Source organism: Marmota marmota, unplaced genomic scaffold, assembly GCF_001458135.2.
Source record: "Marmota marmota marmota unplaced genomic scaffold, marMar, whole genome shotgun sequence".
In the NCBI taxonomy this organism is placed as follows: domain Eukaryota; kingdom Metazoa; phylum Chordata; class Mammalia; order Rodentia; family Sciuridae; genus Marmota; species Marmota marmota.
In genome coordinates this window covers 1866844-1888068 of record NW_026000222.1, presented here as the reverse complement: position 1 = coordinate 1888068, position 21225 = coordinate 1866844, and the positions used below count along the sequence as shown (strand labels likewise).

At 58.3% G+C, this 21225-nt stretch overlaps 1 protein-coding gene across 1 annotated transcript in view; it reads right to left on the bottom strand.

Moving 5' to 3' along the window:
- The window catches only part of Zcchc14 (zinc finger CCHC-type containing 14), a 67635-nt gene that overhangs the window by 4460 nt on the left and 41950 nt on the right, over positions 1-21225 (bottom strand). The window contains exons 5-14 of the mRNA XM_015495983.2: positions 16570-16643; positions 8029-8100; positions 5455-5564; positions 4833-4927; positions 4697-4751; positions 3904-4186; positions 2455-2546; positions 1893-2020; positions 1039-1179; positions 1-959 (exon numbers count right to left, since the gene is read on the bottom strand). The exon at positions 1-959 is cut by the window's left edge and continues 4 nt beyond it. Of these exons, the coding sequence (XP_015351469.2) occupies positions 1-959; positions 1039-1179; positions 1893-2020; positions 2455-2546; positions 3904-4186; positions 4697-4751; positions 4833-4927; positions 5455-5564; positions 8029-8100; positions 16570-16643 (2009 nt within the window). The remainder of the gene's footprint in view (positions 960-1038; positions 1180-1892; positions 2021-2454; positions 2547-3903; positions 4187-4696; positions 4752-4832; positions 4928-5454; positions 5565-8028; positions 8101-16569; positions 16644-21225) is intronic.

Genomic DNA, 21225 nt, shown 5'->3' with positions numbered 1-21225 from the left:
GTGGTGGTGGTGGTGACTCTGACTTGAGGAAGGAATGTTTCCTGCAGAGCCACCACCACTGTAGAAGCTGCTCTCAGGGGCGGAGGAGAGCGCGGGGCTGGAGCTGGGGGCGGGACAGCTGGGCAGCGTGGCCGCGCTGGCGAAGGAGGTGGAGGGGTGGCTGCTGGAGGAGGCAGTGTTGCTGTTGGCACAGAAGCCGCCCTGCAGAGGGCCCACGGGCACACTGCTCACTGCGGAGAAGGCAACTTTGGTGTTGGCTGTGTACAGAGCGGTCCGGGGGTTGATTATTGCAGGCGGCACGCTGATCTGCACGTTGTTGGGGCAGGACGTCTGCCCGGAGACAGCAGCGTCGGCAGGGACGGAGGATGACAGCAGCAGCTTGATGGGCGGCCGGGCCACGTGCAGGACAGTGCTGGGCGTCCCTGTGGCAGCTGTGCTGGTCTCCACTGCCAGTGCTGGCTGCTGCGCCGTCTTCAGCACCCTGTCCAGAGTGGCTGCGTGCACAACTTTGGCCCGGGGCCCAAAGGAGACAGTGGGTGACACGGAGCTGCCCTCTGAGAGTCCAGAGAGGACCTGCACGGGGGGATGGGGCGTGGACGAGGGCAGGGTGTCGAGCACAGCACTGCCGAAGCTCTTGTCCACTTTAATGCCACTCCTCGGGCCAGGCCCTTTGCCCCTCTCTTCCAAAGACAAGAGCGAGTGCACGGAGGACGAGAGGAGCTTCCCGTCAGCACCCCCTCTGTCCGATTTGTGCACTGCACTCAGCATTCTGATGGGTGCCAGGTGCGAGGCTGTGGGTAACAGCTGTGGGGGCAGAGGGTGGTGGCCTGCCGGGCCGCAGCCAGCCTCGTTTTGCACAGGCAAGACCTGGGCCGTGGGTCGGGCAGAGCTCGAGGGGAAGTGACTCAGCAGCATCACGGGCTTCTCCTTATCAGAACCCTCTAAGTGCACGTCCACACCTGGGGATAGAAAAGAGCAGTCACCGCCATGCGAGCCAGGACAGGGCGGGCAGCACAGCTGGTCAAGCGGGTGCCTTACGTCTGTCGGTCTCCTCCGCGCTGTCTGAGCTCTCTTCCCGCGCCTGCACACCCATGGGGCTGGAGGAGGAGCTCGAGTACTCCGAGGAGCTGCCCTCCCGGGGCATCTGGTGGGTGGGCGGCTCCACCTCCACCCGCAGCTCTGCGGAGAAGGCACAGGTCACCTTCAGGGTGGCATCCATGTCCAGCACAGGGGGCTGGCAGGGTGCCAGCCAGCACCAGCCCACTCTCAGCCACCACCCGGAGGTGAGCCCTTTGGGCACACCCAAGAAGGCAGGGACAACTGCCACCACAGTCGGAGCCTCCCCCTCCCAACTGCCCACGGCCTTGTGGGGAGGTGGGCAGCACTTAGGGCGGTGCCCTGCTCCCCACAGACCACGGAAACATGTCTGCAGGGCTGGGTGCTGCTGGCCTCCACAGAAGACCAGGCTGAGCAGCTGGGAACAGACCTGGCACCTGCCCTTCCCTCAGGCTACTCTTGCTACTTGTACTGGGTGAAGGAGAATCTACTCCACCCTGTGACAAAGAGCCACCGCACAGGTGTCCCAGCCTTTCCCAAAGAGGGAGGGAAAGGAGCACGGCTGGGGGGGCTGGCTCCTGTGGTCACGTGAAGACGGCCCCCGGGCAGGTTCATCCTGGCCACCTCCCGAGCTCCTGTCAGCTTGGCAGCTGCACGTCTAATCCTTCTACCCACACGGTTTCAGGGAAGTCCCCATGAGCCTCCCTCCTGTCGTTCCTGGTCCCCATGGAAGTCAAACAGAGAAAGGCTGGCCTGTCTTCAGTGGTGGGCAAGCATGGCGTGAGGCACCTCGCCACCTGCACATCAAGGGCGGCCCAGTTGTGAGCCCTCCGCACCTGCAGCATGGCCACCTCGCCCGGCCTGCACGGGCCCCACGTGGCTGGTGGGGGGCACTCGGGCCACTCCGCTGCTGGTGACCAAGGTCGGGGCTGAAGAGTTCAGGCACCGCCGCTCCGACTTCTCCCTGCAGAACAAGGTACAGGAATAGTGAGTGTCCATTTGGGTTCCTGGTTCCCACACTACCCTCAGACCTCTGCTCCATGAGACCCACGCCGAAGGCTAAAAGGGATTCTGATTTTCCTGCCATGCCAAGGCCACACCTTGGCATGTGGTCACGTGAAGACGGCCCCGGGCAGGTTCATCAATTTTATTTTTTTTTTAATGAATTCATTACCATTATCATCACATTATTAAAATATATACTATTATCATTATTGTGCTTTCTTTTGTTTTTGCAGGACTGGGGATTGAACCTAAGTGCTATATCCCAATCCTTTTTATTTTTTATTCTGAGACAGGGCCTTGCTAAGTTGCCCAGGCTGGCCTTGAACTTGCAGACCTCCTGCCTCAGCCTCCCGAGTCACTGAAGACATGTTTAGAAAACCACCTCACGCTTACTTTTCGAGCTCCAGCTGAGTCTTGAGCTTCTTCTTGGCGCCCATGGTCAGGGACTCAAACTTGTTGAGGTCTTCCTCAGTAAGGCTCAAAAACTTGCATGGGAGAAACCAATTACAGAGTTACCGAGACTCGGAACCGGAAACCAAGGACTCGGGGCTGAAAGTGACATGGCCGGGGCCTATTGACACATCAAGCCTATGCCATTAACAGAGGACTTGGGGACAGGACATCGTCCCCTCACTAAGTGACCTGGTGTGAACCATCCACTATTCCACGCACCTTTTCAGCAGAGACCTGGGCTTCTGCTTACCTCCCGCACAGATGCCGCGTGAGGGGCACCTCTGCTCGGCACAGGCCAGTCACCAGCATGGGTGAGCTACGTGGACAAATGACTGGAGAAGTCACAGTTCCACCTGCTACAGCCCTAGGGAGACACGGTCCCCTGGGCACATGCCAGCCTCTGTGGCAGGGGCACCAGCATAAGCAGATGGTCCTCCCTCAAGGGCACCTTCCCCTCTGCAGGGTCGCAGGGGCCGTCCACGGGGCAGCAGGTACTCTAGCTCTCACCTCGCACCACAACCTGCTCTGCAATCTAGCCATTTCAACCCACAGGCTCAATTAGAAAAACTTAAAACTGATCAGTCATCTCTCTTTTGGGCGGGGACTGAATCAGGGGTGCGGTACTACTGAGTTACATCCTCAGTCCTTTTTATGTTTTTTTGAGACAGGGCCTTGATAAGTTGTCCAGCCTGGCCTTGAATTTGTGATCCTCCTACCTCAGCCTCCCAACTGGCTCAAATTACAGGGCTGTACCACCACCCCCAGGTCATAGGACCTCATTTTTAAGACATTTATAAATCCAAAACAGAGTATTACAAATATACTTAAAACTTGATTTTGCTTTGTAGTAAAAACTTGATTTCTAGGTTCAATAGCTGGGTTTTGGACACATGAAACTTGCAGCTACCAACCTGTCCTGTCCAGCAGGGGGAGTTCAGAGTCCAGATACCTTGTATGGGTTAATTTAATCAGTGGCATGCAGACTAGAAACACTTCAGAATCTTTAACAAGGGAACAATGCTCCTGATCCACTGCTCTATTATAAAAACCAATCCTGTGAATATGCCTCAAAGAAGCTGCATCCACTGCTCGAGGCCTGCCGCATTTCAGTGGCTGGGCTGAGGGCATGGGCTACACAGGATGTGGACAGATGAGGGTGGTGCATACGGTCCACAGCGGGGCTCTGCATGGGGCCACGCTGGTCTCAGGTGCGGTGGGTGGATCCCTGGAACTACATATGCAGCGACCTGCCTGTTCACAACAGATCCGGGCCACGTGATCTCTACCTTAGTCCTTCCTCTCCACATGACCTCCCGGGGCAAGGTCAGGATACAGGCAGCTAAAGGAGCACTGACCACACGGGCACAGCCCACACGGGAGCCTGCGTACCTTCTCCATGGTGAGCTGCTTAAAGACAGGGTAATACTTGTGTAAGCGCAGCTTCCTAAGCCAGTCTAAAATTCCATTTTGCTCCTGGGGCTGAGGGGCCTGCAGACTGGAGGGCATCAGGATGGCAGGCGGGGCGTCCACCTGGGCCCGGTAGGCGAGTGCCGAGCCCGTGCCCCCGGCGTGGGAGCAGTGAGGCAAGGCAGCAGCTGCGCTGGCCGAGTGCTGCAGATGGTGCTGGGCGCCGCTCTGGGAGGACGGGATTCCGGCCACTCCACACACAGGCCTGCAGGACAGGGGACAGGCAGGGGCACAGAAACACTGTTTTCCAAGACTTCAGCGGCACCGGGCACTCTCCTGATGGCCCCCACTCCTGCCCGGCACACGCTGTCCGCCTACCATAAACTCTGGAAATACCAGCGCCCTCTCTAGCCCCCATCTCAACCACCTGCTTATGGTGAGACTGCTACGGGGTGCCCTGTGTGCAACAGAGACACGTGCACCCACATACCTGTGTGCACCCACATACCTATGTGCATGCACATTGTGTACATGTCCATCACCAACGACCTCTGGTTGGGATGCCTAGTTTGTTAGTCAAAAATAACAAGAAGGTACTGATAGACCTAAACCCACACTGACTACTCAGCACTTTGAGGACATCATGAATCACACCATCTCTACCCTAGTCCTCGCGACGTCGTTCAAGACTCAGACTGAGAAGGACCTCACTCTCAAACTGCTGGCACAGTTAGAGCCAGAGCAGGTGTGAGGTGGGGTGGCTGTCCCCGCTCACCTGCCAGATACTCCCATCACAGCACCCACTTTCGGAAGGGAGGGGTTGCCAGGACCTGCAAGTTAGAAAAAGACGTGTCGGAGAAATTCAGACAACGGGAATGTTTATGTTTTTCTGAATCATCTTACAAACTCACTTGGACTTTGAAGCTGTTGGGTGGGAGATGAAGTGCTGAAGAACTTCTTAACGTGGTCATTTTTCAATACATGAGAAGGCAATGAAGCCAAATACCTACAAGTTAAGCAAAGGGGCTTTATCATCAAAAAGGCACTAACGGTCACTACTGGGGGACGGTCTTAACTTTCAATCAAGAAAAATAGATATTTGAGAAAAAATAAGCAGCAGGTCATAACCCACATCCAGCCTGCTGTCGGGAGTCTTCCTCGCTAGGCCTGCGACGTGAGCAATGAAAGCAAGCCTCCACCCGCTGCCCCCTGTGTGCGGCCAGGTCACAGGACATGAGGATGGCGGCCCGGGAAGCAGGACAGCAGCTCCTTGCACAGCACAGAACCCACGTGACGGGCGGCGTGCACTGAGTGGCCGCACACGCACGACATTCAGAGGCTCTCAAAGGCATAGTAAGGGGTGGTGCAGGCTTCAAAATCCCTTCACTCATCCACTCAAAGTCTCCCAGAGGCTGTTCAGAGCCTTCAAAGACTGAGGAGAATCCTGCAGGCAGCGGAGACCCACCTGGGGGCAGCCGTGTGGCCAACGGCTTGCCCAGGCCCCCGAAAGACCTAGCCAGGAGCCTCACCCACCTCAGGCCCGCTTCCAGATCCACATGGTTCCTCTCCACGTAGAAGGGGTCTGATCCAGCCAGGCAGGGAATGAGTTTCTCCAAGTTCTCTTCAGGGCAGAGCTGAGACAACTGAAACAGAGGACAGGCCAGGAGGGACATCAGAACCAGCCACACACGCAGAGCTCCACCCAACAAGCGCTCGGGCAGGGGCCAGTGGTCCTCTGCTGGCAAGACAGGACGGACACCAGTCAAGCCATTTTGGCATCCTCCATGCACTTACGGAGCAGAAAGACACTGCAGGACATCCCCAGCCCGCAGAGCCTGACAGTCCCCTGGCCCTTCCTTTCCAGGAGCCCTGCAGAGGCTGGGAAGCAGGATCACCTGCTGGATCCAGGGTCACACAGGGACCACCCCTCAGGAAAAACAGGACCCTCAAGCCATCGTCTCCCAGTGGCCCAGCATGAGGAAGAGGGGCTGCCACACAGGCAGAACAGAGGAAGACGGCCGCGATGGCACATTCCCCGAGTTGAGCAGGTCACATGTGGGTGGACAGACCCCAAGCAGGAGAGCATCCTCATTCAGGAGCTCTCTTCCAAAGAGGCTGGCGACGCACAGACCAGACCTCTGCGCCTCCCCTGGCCTCTCTGTCCAAGGCAAGAGCCCTTAACCACAAGGGAGGGAAGAAGTGCTCCTGGCCCGGGGCCAAGCACGCATCTAGCCTCTGGGCTGAGATGAGGAAATGAGCTCTTGCCTCTGTCACCAGGCCACAGGGAAGGGCCACTGCCCTGGAAGAAGGGTAAAAGCAAATGCCCTCCGGCCCTGGTGGAGGGGTACGAATCTCCCACCAGCCCAGGACCCTGCCCCACACAGGGCAGCAGCTACTGGTGGGGAGAGACGAGGGTGCTGAGGAGGGCGTGACCCCGCGGTCCAGTACAAAGGCCCACACCCGGAACCGAGGCTGGGCTGCGCGGAAGAGGGCCCTCCCCCCACAGGCCCCACAGGTGACAACAGCTGAGGGTGGAGCAGGCCAGGTAAGTGGCCCTGTGCTGGAGCTGCCCAAGGGTGACCATGGTGACACCCCCAGGGCCAGCTCCTGAGGGCCTGGCAGGAAAGAAGGCCCACTGCAGGCACAAGTGCCACTTCCTCAGCCTCACACTTGCCACCAAAATGCCCAGTGACCAGAGGTGCAGGGCACAGGGGAAAGCCAAGGGGCTAAAATCAAGACAGAGCTGGCCAGGCGCGGCGGCCACCCTGTGATCCAGCTGAGACCGAGACAGGAGGATGAGAGTTCAAGGCCAGCCTCAGCAACTTAGTGAGACCCTGTCTCAAAACAAAATCTAGAAAAGACGAGGACGCGGCTCAGTGGCAGAGCGGCCCTGGTGCAGCCCAGCACCAAACACTGAATAGGAGACACAAAGCCATCACCAGGGCCAGACTCCAGGGGACCCAGACCAGACCCGAGCAGCCATGTGAGCATCCCACAGGACCGTGCCGAAACAGGGCGCCTTCCACAGAGGGCTGGGCCATGCCACAGACAAGCAGGCGAACAAACAGGACACGAGCCTGGCCCAAGAGGGGACACAAACCCAACAGGCTCCATGCAGCCAGGACAGGGTGAGGGACACTCAGCAGATGTCAGCACTGAGCACGAGAAACTGTCCAAACTGCAACCCGGAGCCAGCCCAGAGCAAGGACAGCAGAGGCCTGAGGAGGAGACAGGAGGCCCCCAGAGCCAAGGGAAGGTGCCGAGCAGGAACCTCTCAGAGCACGTTGGAGGCGGTGCAAACACCCCGCGACCAGCCAACGGTCAAGGGACAGAAGTGACTACAGAGGAGTGTCTGCTGCACAGTGGGGAGCGGGGCACAGGGCACAGGGGAGGAGACGCAGGGTAACGTGCGTTCCCGGGGATGGATCTGGACCTGAGGGCACAGGCCTGCGTTCCTGCTGCCTGGTGGGCAGCCAAACAAGCACCAGCAGCATCTCCCACTCCCACAGTGAGGGCGTGGTCCGCGACCCAGTGTCCTCCCCAGGGATGGGCCTTGCTTTCACAATGGAAGTGCAAGAGCCACTTCGGAAATGCCCTGGATGTGCCGCCCATTGCTGAAAGGGAGCAGAGGGTAGGTCTGACACTAGCCCAGGCAGGGGTCACCACCGTGGCCCAGGCAGGGGTCACCACCGTGGCCCTGGCCAGTGCCAGAGAGCGCGCTGCAGCACATGTGTGTGCAGGCCCAAGGCGTCTGTTAGCAGTGATGCTTTCTGCTCAAAAGTCACTTGTTGAACCAATTTAAAAATGAAAAGGGAGAACCCCATGTGTAAAAGTCAGAATGAGGGGCATCTGTCTGCTCAGCCCCTGAGCAGGACCCTCGCCCTCAGTCTGTGCACAAGAAACCTGGGTGGAAAGCAGAAGCGCCCCAGCCGCCATGCCAGGGGCAGCTCTGCCTGTCTCCCCAGCGCCAGGGCTCACTGCTGCAGCCTGTACAAAGCAGACCCCCGACTGCCGCTCACAGGACAGAAGGAGACCCCGCAGTCAGGCTGCAGGATGCGCAGCTACTGGGAAAGGAGCCCTTTGTTATAGGAGCCTGAATCGCCTTACCTTTGAAATAAATTCAGTCACTTCTGAGGAAGATTTGGTTACTGATGTTACTGAAGAATCAGACCACAAGACCTTAAAAACAAACAAACAAACAAACCTTAAAAACAGACGTCACATCCTCAGTTCACGGCACACATGACCAGGTGTTGATGGTGGCACAGGGTTAGCAAGCACCTGGGGAAAATGGAGCATGCAGGCCTGCTCCCCTGGCCACCAAGAGGAGCGTCACACGACTCGCCCCCAAGCTTAGCATCCTGCTTTATGCAATATTCAAAAGCCACCACAGGATGCCAGCCCGGGTCTCAGCCTGCTCTGCCCACAGCAGGCACGCTTCCTCCAGGGGCCTCCACGTTACACTGGGTGCACAATCAGCAATTTCGCAGAACTCGGCCCTTCACCTAAAAGCAAGCATCCGGGCTGCAGCAGGTGCTGTAGACACAGGGACACCATGAGTCCATTGGGTCACTGGCAGAACCAGGGGGTCGCATGTAAGTACATCCATGACTCCAGGACTCCATGAAGGGGGGGCAGTACAGGGACGGGGACAAGTCAATTTGGAGAGTCCAGCGGGAAGACCCAAAAGAGCTAGCTGGCAGAAGGTCTGTGTGCCCAGTGGCCAAATGTCTATCCTGAGTGCCTTCTTCCTGCCCAGCCCATGGCCCATGGCCAGCCCGAACGCAGAGCCCCAGGGAGCTCCTGTCATGGGCTGGTGGCTCGTGTCATCCCAGGTGAGACCAGTGCAGCTGGCTTGGGTACCACTAGACCTGAATGAGGGGCACTTCACAGAGAGCAGCCCGAGCTGACATGCTGACTTTGAGTGGCCACAGGGATCAGACAGACAGGGCAGCCTCGGGGAGACAGAGGTGGCCGAGAGTGAACACCACCAAACACAAACGTCACCAGGTCCAGAAGCACTGGAGGGCCCAGGCAGGCAATAAAACGACCCAGTGTTTCCAGTAAAATTGAGACACTGCATTTGCCCTGGTTCAGAGCAGAGAACTCAACTGTCACCCTTCTGCCCAGCGCCCGGAGCTGAGCCTTGATGCCTGGCTGGGAGGGCCTGGAGGGCTTCTCCAGACCACGGGTCCCACCGATCTCTTCCCACCACATACGCCATCATGCAGTGCAGGAAAGGAAGGGCCCTGGGCCTCCCAGAGCACGCAGTCCCCACACATGCCCCAGCCTGCCTGCTGCCAGGCGTGCCCCCGGCTGATGCCCTGGAGGGAAGCTGGGCTTGCAGGCCCCACCCGCGAGCTCCCCAGCCCTCGAGCTGCGCTGCACCGCGTACAGCAGGGCCGACACCTGTGCCCCTGGGAGGGGCTGGCAGAGCCCTGCTGCCCTGCTGGGGGGGGGGGGCCTGCAGTCAGACTCCTCCTCCTGCTCCCCACCCACCCACGCCACACGGAGGCAACAGCCAACACAGATGCGGTCCAACAGCCACACGACAAGGCTGGCACGGACGTTCATGTGTAAAGTGACAATTTGCTCCACACGTAACACTACTATTCTCAACGAGTGCCCAAGGTGGACACAGAGGAAACCCAGCAGAGCATAGGGCACAGAAACCTACATCTGCAGGGGCGCTGCACAGCAGCCCACCACCCTGGGGCCACCTCGGCCCTGACGCTTGGCCCTGCTGCCCACTCAGCCCACAGCAATGAGGCGGGCAGCCCCAGGAGGGCCATGGAGGCGAGAGACGCATGCCACATCAGCTGACCTCTGTCACCCAGCCCAAGACCCACCGACCACTGGCCACAGGGCTCCCCGCTGCCTCCTGAGAACCAGCGTGCAGACTGACACGATGGGAGGTCACCCGACACACAGACACGCCTGGGCTCCGTCACACGCAGGGCCTCGCTCTCCTGTGTCACTTCCCCACACAGCACCACCCTCTGGAGCCCCATTCTGTACCAGCAAAAGGCCAGCCAGATGCCCCGGGGGTGCCCTGGTCACAGGGCCTGTCTACAGCTCACACTGAAGCCCTGGGAGAGCAGGCGGCCGGCCCAGGGCCCCGACTGTCCCCAGTCCCAAGGGAAGGGTGAGGCTGACCAACAGAACTAAGCACCTGGAGAAGGAAGACCCTCTTCTCTTGTTAAAAGCACAAAACACCCTTCACGTTCTCAGAGCCACAGGACCCAGGAACGGGAGGCTGGGAGAGAAGGGCAGTAAGGGCCTGTTTGGTTCTGTCTGTTGTACCAGGGCCTGAACCCAGGAGCTCTCGGCCACTGACACATCCCCAGCTGGGTTTTTAGTTTTGAATTTTGAGACAGGGTCTTGCTAAGTTGCTTAGGACCTTGCTAAGTTGTTGAGGCTGACTTCAAACTCACGATCCTCCTGCCGCAGCCTCCTGAGCTGCTGGGATCACAGGCGGGTGCACCACCATGCCTGGCTGAGCCAAGAGTTTTCTGAAATGAAACCCAGGGCAGCAGAAGGGATGGAGATGAGGTGATTCTCCACACAACAGAGCACAAGACCCCAGAGACCCCAGACGGACAGGGCAGCCTCAGGGAGACAGAGGGAATGTGGGGGGGCCACACACAGACAGCAGGAATTCCAAGCAGGCCAGCAAAGGAGAAGAGAAAGACCAGAAGTCACTAAGGGAAGGTCTCCACGTATGGACCCAAGTCTCAGGCTAAGAGCCCGACAGGATGTATGGGGCAGACCTGCACCAAAGCTCACCTCCCGGAAACACACCCCTAGGACTAGAGGATCCCGGAACCTCCAGAGTGTACAGAAGTGGCCACGCTCGGCCCAGGGCAGTAGCCAGAACAGACGCTTCTCCACTGCAACCCCGCAAGGCAACCAGCAGCAGAGAGCAGAGCTCCAGCTTCCTGTAGATGATGGCGGCCAGCCTCAAGTCCATTACCAAGCGTCAGGCTGGACATTCAAGGAGAGCTCCAACAGGAAGTCTCACAAAAGGGTCTTACCCCTAAGTGCCCTTCCCAGACACCACCAGAGCCCTCCCAAAACACAGACCAATCTCAGAGATCCAGGATCAGGGAGAGCAGGCTCCTGGGACAGAGCTGTGGACGCTCTCAAGCCGCGGCTTGGCTCTAGAAGCACCTGCACCTGGACCTGGACTGAAGAGGAGCCGCAGGAGGCCAGGCAGCTGTGGCCGGTGGGCGGGTGGGCGGTGCTCCGGGCCTCCTCACTAACAAAACCCCAGGCAGCCTTGACCCCAAAGCAGCAAGAGGCCCTGTGAGAAAGCAAGAGGAGTGGCCCAGGCCTGACCAGAGGACCCTCACGGCCATCCAGATGTTGGCCATCCAGATGTCGTCCAGCCATCAAGGCAACATCAAAGCCAACATCTAAACCACACACACACACACACACACACACACACACACGCACAGTCCGATATAAAACAAAAACTCAATCACAAAAATAGCTGTCAAGACTCATCCTCTGCTGCTAGGATAAGACATTCAGGAAGTTAACGCTTTGAGATGCAAAATGGACTTTTAAGGTGCTCTCCCACTGAGCTTCCTCCAGCCCCTCTTATTTACTTGTTTATTCTTATGTGGTGCTGAGGGTTGGACCCAGCGGACCCCCGCCTGCCTCCAGTGCCAGGTGAGGACTCCACCTCTGAGCCACAGCCCAGCCCCACCTCCAGCCCTTGTTGTTTTAAGGCAGGGTCTGGCCAGGTTGCTGAGGCTGGCCTGGAACTCGTGATCCTCCTGCCCAGCCTCCTGAACAGCTGCGGTCACGGGTGCACCTCCGCACCCAGGGCTCTCCTTCCTAAAGTGATCAGTGACGATTCCTTCAAGTCAAAGCAGCTCCTCAGGCACCACAGGTGTCTCAGACGCTGGGACCCTTCTGCGTCTTTCTCCCTTTTAATCACGTACAGCAAGTGAAGTTTCTCTTGGACGGTTTCAGCTATTCCATTATTTTTTCTTACGGTACTAGGCATCAAACCCAGGGCCCCACGCAGACCAGGCAAGCGCTCTTCCACTGAGCCGCACCCCCAGCCTGGCTGAGCGATGTCATTTCCTTAATGGTGAATCTGGATAAGGTGGTAGCATGTAGTCACTTCACATGTGCACAGTTACGAATTTCATATTCAAAATATTCCATTATTCACTTTTTGCCCGCGGACTGGTTTCCTAAAGTAACTGTCAATACAGCGTCACAGGATAAAACCAACCCTGTGGGACAGGAGGAGAGAGCCCATTCCCACGAGAGGCAGACATGTGTATCTTGAGGTGACCCAAATCCATTGCTGACACCTTCCCCCGCAACAGAACCTCTTCCTGTGTGCTACTGACAAAGCCATGGGGCTGGCCGGGGCCAGGCTAGGGACACTGCCGGGGACACTGCCGGGGACACTGCCGGGGGCAGCGAAGATTCTCCAAGAGGAAGGTGCTTCCAACCCCACTGGACTTAGCCAAGGCCGCCACCCTGAGCTCCTGGTGGTCGGCTCACAGGTGACACTCTTCGTCCATTCACAGCACGGCTCCTTGACATGACAAGCTGCTTACCTTCCATGAGAGTCCTATGGGCTGCAGGGAAACCCCGACTCTTCAACAGTTCTGAGAGCATGTAGCTAGTAGCACACGATCCCAGCCGCTCAGGAGACTGACCCCAGGCCGGCAGTACAAGGGCAGCCTCTGCCACTCAGCGAGACCCTGCCTCAAAGTTTAAACAAGGGTTGAGGTGTGGCTCAGAGAGAAGGGGCTTGCCGAGCATGTGCAAACCCTGGGTTCCATTCCTGGTGGCACCCCAAAAAAAGGAAAGACAAAGTTCCAAGCTAGAGCTGACAGTGAATACCACAGGTGAGATGTGCCACCTGCATTTTATCAGGGGCCACTCGCAAAGCCACCCACGCCAACAGTTAGCAGACCATTCCTGGAGGCCTCCCAGTCCTTCCCCAGGAAACCCAAGCCCTCTGATGGCCGAGACAGGCCTGCCTTCTCCGGGATCCTGTGGGGACACTCCTGCGTGGCTCCCACCGCACACCCTGCTCAGAAGTTGTATCCTACTTGGCTGGTTCCACACCGTGACAACTCACTGGCACTGCTGACTGCTCAGCAGCTCATGCCTGTGTGTGGCGGAGCACACTCCATGTGGGGACAGAATTCGACATCTGCTTGTACGTTTCCTGGAGACAGTCAGGGTGCTGTTCACAGCTGGTCCTGGGTGCCACGCAGAGCTGTGACGCGGGCTGAGCCTGTGTGGAGCTGGCACTCATGCTGTGTGTCTGTGGCTTTTTTTGCAGGGCTGGAGCTCAAAGGCAGGCCTTGTGCCCGCCAGGCCAGTGCCCCGTCACTGAGCTGCACCCAGACCTTCCACTTTTTAAAGAAGCCGCCAAGCTGCTTCCCACAGTGCCCACAGCGCCCACAGCCTGGCCAGCACCACAGCCAGACTCTTCCCCCTGGTCCTTCCAACAGCCAGGGACGCCCTCTGGTTCTGACAGCACTTGCAGTCGGTCGGCGCCCGCCGTCTGACCGCTGTTCCCGCAGCCTCCTCCACGCCGTTCTCATCTTTTGTCCATTTTGTCTCACCGTTGAGTTCTGGGGCTCTTTATATATTCTGAATGCCACCTTCATGGGACCTGGGAGGCGTGAGCTCTCTCCTAACCCTGCCTGTCCTTTCGTCCTCTTCCTGCATGACACATCTGTGCTGAGAAAATGTCTCCTGGTTGGTGTCACGAGGTTCCTGTGCCTGCCTCTTGAAGCTGCGGGCGGGGCTCAGGGCCCAGGGGGAGGTGGAGGTCGGGCTGCGTCCCACCCCACCTTCCTGTGCCAGCGGCTCTCACGGGTCAGACCTGAAGGCCTTCCTGGACCTTCCCGGGGGCCTGGCCCTGCGCCTGGCCCCTGGCAGTCTCCAGAGGCCCAAGGCAGGGTGCTGCAGCTGCACCAGCAGACAGCAGGCAGCATGGACCTCCAGCTGCGCCTTCTGGTCACGAGTACTGACTACGCCAGCTCTGCACACAGCTCTCCTTTTTCTTTGGCACTGGGGACTGAACCCAGGAACATGCTACCACTGAGCCACACCCCCAGCCCTTTTTTGTACTTTATTTAGAGAGAGAGGTGCTTAGCACCTCCTTATTGCTGAGGCTGGCTTTGAACTCAGGATCCTCCTGCCTCAGCCTCCTGATCTGCTGGGATGACAGGCGTGGCCACCACCTGGCCCTTGAATTTTTATTTTGAGATAAGGTTTTCCTAAGTGCTCAGGATGGCCTTGAACCTATGACGCCTGCCTCAGCCCCAGCCCCTGGGACCACAGGGGTGCTGCGCTGTGATGTGGTGGACACACAGCTTTTCAATCAACTTGTTCATCACTAACACAGAACAACCCCACTGGGATGTTTTTGGGTTTTTTTTTTTTTTTTTTTTTGGGGGGGGGGGTTGCATCAGACCAGAGGAAGCTGAGTGGGGGGTGTCGGGCCATCTTCTTCACAGAGCCGTGGCCTCTGACCACTGGGGGCTCTGGTGACCAGGGGAGATGCTGGAGGTCAGCAGCAGGCGTCCAACTCTTCTGTGTGACAGGGGACTGCCCCTGAGACATATGAAGATGAAGGGGACACCATCAGTGTCCCCCTGGAGCACAGCGCTCCTTCCAACAGGACGGGACAGTGTGTGCCCTGTGAGTACGCCTCACCAACAGTGCAACAGTTGGCTGGGCTTGGCGCTGGGCACGGCCCCCCCTGGACTCCGGCACTCGTCCCAGACGTTTTCAGGTCTTGATGAAGACCCCCTTGCTGTGCGCCTCAGATCACTACCCACAGATGCAGCCTGGCTGTGCTCCCTGGGCAGCTGGAGGAAGCTCTGCCCTCTGAGCACAGGGCAGAGGCTGCCAGGAGCCGCCGAGCCTGCTCCTCAAGTCCTCCTCTTCCGCTTAACCCTCTGGGCAGCAAAGTCTTTGGCCACCCACGGGGCAGCGTGGGAGCCACGAGGCGAGCACAAGCAAGTCTGCCCAGGCAGCGCACAGGCGTCCGGCAGGCGGGGATGGCGCAGGTGGGCAGCTCCTCTTCAGTCAGAAGCACCGGGAGGAGGTGGCAAGGGCCCCACCCTGTCACTGAAGCTCAATCTTCCCGGGAGAGGAAGAGGCACATTTGGTTCTCGACGTCCCCAGTTCTCATGCCACGTGGCCCACTTTCCTTGCCACAAATAACCATATCGTGGACTAGGGAAATCAAAGCCTGCCACGACCAGCCAGACGGAGAGGGTGAGCTGACTCTCCCGCGACCGCGTCCCACACCAGCCTGCTACACACAGTGCGCGCTGAGCCTGGCCGTGCATGCCCGAGGAGGACAGAAGCCAGGGGTGCCGCGTCCTGGACACCCAGGAGCCCAGGGCTCCCGCAGCCTGCTGGCCTGCACAACCCTGACACCCGGAACTCAGGGGCTCTGCTGGCCAAGGCTCAGTGCCACTGCCACAGCCAACAGCCTCCAAATCCTAAGGTCCCCCTGCATTTTCCAAGGACCCTCTGTAGCAGAGGAACCAGGTCTCACAGTGTGGACCTCCCAGATCCCACGAGGATCCGTCCCAAGCAACAGCCTTAGGGTGTATGACACAGTCACAGTCCTTGAAACCCCCGTGAACTGCTTACAGTGCACACACGAGCACTAACACCGCCCTCACTCCTGAACACTCCATGGGCTGCAGGCAGGTCTCCCTGACCAGCTGGTCTCCTGAGACCTCACGCCCAGTAGGTAACAGAACCCGACAGTGGCACCATTCACCACAACCTTCCCAGCCTCTTTCACAGCTCAAAAGGTCCAGCAGCTGCCTTCAGGAATAGTTCTCTCTCTCTCTCTCTGTACCAGGGATTGAACTCAGGGGCACTGGACCACTGGAGATGTCTGAGCCACATCCCCAGCCCTATTCTGTACTTTATTTAGAGACAGGGTCTCACCAAGTTGCTCAGGTCTCGCTGTTGCTGAGGCTGGCTTTGAACTCACGCTCCTCCTGCCTGATAGTTCTTAAAAGAAAGATTGAAAGGTGACCTTACTCCCCCTCTTCATGCTGCCTCTTGCTGCCCAAATGGACACCTGAGGCAGAGCTAAGGGGACACGGGAGGCTGAGACAGCTCACCAGGAGGCTGGGACCCTGGGCACTCTGAGAGCTGAGCCTCCACCTCATCACACTCTACAGCAGGTGCCCAGACTCAGACCCCGTCTGGCTCCAGCTCAGGTCCTTCATGTCCTCCGCCTGGAGCCAAGGCTATGCCCCCAGAGGACAGAGCTTCCCACCCGACTGCTTGGGGCTGAGCATCGCCCTCCACTCCCCAGGGCCCAAGGTTCACAAGACAATGTCCTCTCTTTGCTGAGGGGAGGTGGGGGCACAGAAGTCCAGCTACTGTCCCCATCACACTGTGACAGAGGCAGTACGGCTCCAGAGCCCTGCCCGGTGCCCACCTGGGGGTCTGCGGTGAGGAGCCGACCACCAGCCCTGGGGATGCCCACCTGGTCACTCCCACCGCTTGGCCCACCTCACTCAGTGTTTGTTCTGGGCTTTTACTCAGGTAAGTGGGTGCCTGTTGGTGGCAAGTGTCTTGTTCCTATCCCTTGGAGGAGAGGGAAAAAACTTGGCATCTTACCTCAAAGGAACAGTCAACATTTCTGTCACTGTGTGTGTGTGACAATCCCTTCAGGTCTATCTTTTCAACACTCACTGCAAAAGTAAACAAACAGAACAAAAGCAGAATTACAAGGTGAAGTGACAGCTCGAGGCGCAGCCCCGGTGGGCATCCCCGCAGTGGGCATCCCCGCGGTGGGCAGCTGGAGCCTGAGATTGCCAACAGGCCTCCCGGCGCCCTGAGGCCAGACCACACCGGGAAAGGAAGAAGGGCAGGGAGCCTGGCCGCAGGCTGCGTCTCCCATCACCCGCCAGCCCCCAGCAGGGCCACCGCCCTGTCCACCCTGTCAGTCCCACCTCAGGAGAAGCAGGGTTCCACACCAGCCCAGGGGCTACTACCCCGTCCTCAGAGACAGCAGGGGGCGTGTCCAGGGGACCCAGCCATGGGGAGTGAGCGCCACAGCTATCAACTTATCACTCTCTTGCTTCCTCCCTTTCCAAAGTTTGCTCTCCTCAAAAACAAAGCAATACCATTCTGTTATGAGCATCATTTCTTTTTTCTTTTTTGGGGGAGGGGGAATGTTTCAGGGATTGAATACAGGGGTGCTCTGCCACTGAGCTACATCCCCAGCCCCCCCACTTTTTTTTGAGACCCCCAGGGTCTCACTAAGTTGCTGAGGCTGGCCTCCAACTTGTGCTCCTCCTCTCTCGGCCTCCCAACTGCTTAGATTCGCAGGCATGGACGTTCCCCGGTTTTGAGCATTACTTCCAGGGATCGTCTGCTCAAGACCCCAGGTGCTGGGGCTCCCACTCCCACCCTCCCCCCACGCCTCCTGCTTCTGCTGCAGGCACTCCTGTTTTTCAAGCACCCTTTTGAGCTGGTGTTTCCTCGGCATGATAGTCAGAGAATGCGACCCGCCCCCAGGCAGCTAGGAAAGACCACGCAGAGACGAAGGCTGTGCCGAGCTTTAAGCCCCTTCCCATTAGCTTCTGCCACTGCCAGGCCACGCGGCAGGTGCTGCTCGGGAACCTACACCCCAGTGCTGGGGTAGTGAAGAAAGGAACCGGTGGCCTGGGGGTGCTCGTCCCTTCCTGCCTGCTTGTGGCAAGCCCCCGACTCAGCCCAGCTCTGCAGGGTGGTGTGCACTGTGGGACGCGCTGAGCTCAACACAGGCCCTGCAGGAAAGAGCTCCTCTGCACAGGAGAGCGCACCCCCCTCAACACAAGGCCACATCTGAGGGCTGCCCTGCCAGAGGGGCCCAGAGTCCTCACCTGACCCCGACCACCTCAGGGCACGGGCAGGCTGCAGCGGGGGTTTCCCCAGAGCACTGACGTCACCCTGACCAAGCTGTTCAGATCTCTGAGCACCAGGAACCACGTCAGTGAGCCTAAGACATGCAGCCGGCGTCTGTCCTGCCCTGAGCGCCAGCGCATCCCCACGTGAGCAGAGGAGCCCACTCGGTGTTTGCCTGAAAAGAGGCATTTCAGCCCCAGCCAGAGGGCAGCGGGACCTGCTCCCTGGAGCCTGCAGAGGAGGCTAGCGGCCCACTGGTGGGGCAGGCTGGAAGCGCTCCACTTCAGAGCCACGGAGGCACTTCCAGGGTGAGGCTGGGCTCCAGAGCGCTCGCCTTGCACACCAGCACCAGCACCACAAGGAAGAGAGGCAGGACGAAAAAGGCCGTGGTAATCAAAACAAAAGGCAACGTGAAAAAACCCTTCTTAACTTAAAAAAAAAAAAAAAAAAAAATCACAGGTGAGTAACATGAATATAATTCTGTTTAAAAGACAAGTGAGGGCTGAGGTTGTGGCTCAGTGGCACATGTGAGGCCTTGGGTTCGATCCTCAGCAAATAAACAAACAAGATAAAGATACTGCATCCTTGTATAGCTAAAAAAATATTTTTAAAAGGGCAAATGAGTCGGGTGCGGTGCCGCACGCCTGTAATCCCAGCAGCTCCGGAGGCTGAGGCAGGAGGATGGTGAGTTCAAAGCCAGCCTCGGCAAAAGAGAAGCGCTAAGCAACTCAGTGAGACTGTCTCTAAATAAAAGCAGAATAGGGCTGGGGTGTGGCTCAGTGGTCAAGTGTCCTGGGTTCAATCCTCAGTACCAAAAAATCAAAAATGAGAAAATAAAAGTGCGCGAGTACTTTTATTTGAAACTCACGCCTCTCACGCAGTCAGCACCCCACCTAAGAGCCCGCAGGCTAGCGTACTGACCAGGCCAAGCAGGTGGCCTGGGGCCAGTGCCTCAACTCTACCCTAGGCATGGCTCCGGGGATGTACCTCTCACTCCAGGGCCTGGGTCTGCGTGAGCTCTGGATCACTGGCCGCCCACACCTGCTGCTGGCCAGGCTCAGCTGCGCAGGGTTGTCACAGCCCGCCACCAAGCAGACGGGGCGGCTGGGGCGAGCCAGCAAGAGCCCCGCGTAGCGGGTGCCCGTGTGCAGGCTGTGGGCATGGTGTGGCAGCTCTGACAACCCCAGGGATGCCCTCTGACTTATTCTGGTTTTCTTCCTTTCTTCAAATAACCAAGAAGGCCTGATCTTCAAGCCCCACACCCAAGTCTCCACGTGCTCGTCCAACAGCAGGGTGAGGAGTGAAGAGCAGTCCCCGGTTTAACTGGTCGCAGCTGCACTTACTTTGTTTTTGTTTTCCTTTTTCTTATTTCTTTTGTTCCTGGGATTGAACCCAGTGAAGCTTAACCACCGAGCCACATCCCCAGCCCTTTCCATTTTTTATTTTGAGAATAAAATAAAAATCAGAATCTCCCTAAGTTGCTCAGGGCCTCGATAAGTTACCCAGACTGATCTCATACCTGCAATTCTCCTGCCTCAGCTTTCTGAACCCCTAGGATCACAGACACGCATCGCCACACCCTGCAAGCTTCACGTGTTTAAGTCCACAAAACAGCAGCCTCACGCTCAGGGCCGGAGCACACTGGATGAAATCCACAGCTTAGGCCCGGGGAGACCGCAGGGCTCCTCAGGAGATTGTGCTGAACACGCATCGAACACGGATTGCCCTAAAATTCAACTGAACGTCCTTTGTGGAGTGGGACAGTCACTCCTGCAGGCTTACAGCCCCACGCTCTGGTGGCCGGTGCCCACCCCTCACCTTGCTGTGCAGCCTACCACGGGGCATCCTGCCTCAGCAGCTGTGCGCCCACCTGAAACGCTTGCAGGTGAACCAGAGCCACCCACAAACCGAGCTCAATCCGCCATGATGGAGGTGTCCCGGGTCACGGTCACCTCTGTAGGGTGAACCCCAGATCTGCATGGAGGCGAGGCCCATGAGCACTGCAGGCTACTGTACTGTGCACCTGGACGCTGGCCACAGCCCACCGAGAGGAGCTGTGGTACAGGTGCCACGGGCAAGGCCTCGGTCAGGCTGACGAGCGCGGCTCTCTTCCGGGCAGTGGAGCACTCTGACGGCTGGACAGAGGGCAGGCCCTCGGCAACCCGGGGTTTGCAGGGGTGTCAGGGAGCGCAGACCAGGAGTATCCTGTGGTCACTGGCCACATCTGATGAGGGTCAGTGGACTGGGCCACCGGAAGCCTTCCCTGGGGCTGCACCCTGGGGCTGCCAGGTTCTCTTCTGAGCACCACCGCCCCTCCCCAGCCTGTCCACACGAGCACGGTGTCTGCGGCCCACCCCGCTGCCTTCCTCTCACAGTCACTGTTGTATTCTGATCAGTTCCACTAGATTCAAAACAGCAGAACAGAACGTCCCAATACACACCTGGGCCGCGAGTCCCCAGGGAAAAGCAGCCCCCAGCGGAGACCTGAGCGGGACTCATCTCATAAGCAGAGCTGAAGGAGGCCCAGCAGCTTCACTAGAGCTGCGGCACTGGCCCCAGAGCAAGCCTCAACCCCAGGCTCAGCTCTCCCACCACCGGCAGCCCTGCCCGCCCACAGTCCATGGAACACGGCTGTTGTGATGAAAGTCTTGTCCATCATCAGCCGGGTTCCCAGCAAGGGGCCTGCCTGGGACGCCCTCCACAGCAAAGCGAGCCCACCTCAGGGAAGCAGCGTCACGTCCACTTGAACTAAATCGGGCTGCTGGTGCTTTCCTCTTGCTTTATGGACAAACGTGTTTCAGAAACACCTAACTAAATGTGATCTGCAAACCCAGTGCCGGGCTGGGCTGTGGCTCCTTGGCAGAGCGCTTGTCTGCATGTGCGAGGCACTGGGTCCATTCTCAGCACCGCATATAAATAACTAAAACAAAGGCCTACTGACAATTTTTTTTAAAACTTTAAATAAAATTAATTAATAAATGTCATTATTAACTAATTTTATTTTGTTAAAAAAAAAAAAAAAACAGTACTGGGCTAAGGTGAGCAGCAATGGAAGCCCCGGGAGCCCAGACACTGCGGGCTGGTGGGGTCCCCGGGCAGGTCCAGCACGGCCACTCCACCATGCTGGCGAGGCTCGCTGCTTTCCGCCATCCTCCCAGGGGCACTGTATGACCACAGCCTGGTCTTCTGGCCAGAAAGGGACTGCAAGTGCTGGGGCGGCAGCGGCCGGCGGGGTGCAAGTCCAAGCGCCTCACGCTCCAGGCAGGCCGCCTCCAGACCTGGACCTAGGGACTGCCACAGGGAGGCCCAGGCTGCCCACCAGCAGCACTGAAGAAGCCTGGAACACGGCACCAGGGTCCACGGCCCGCCTGGTGTCAGAACAGT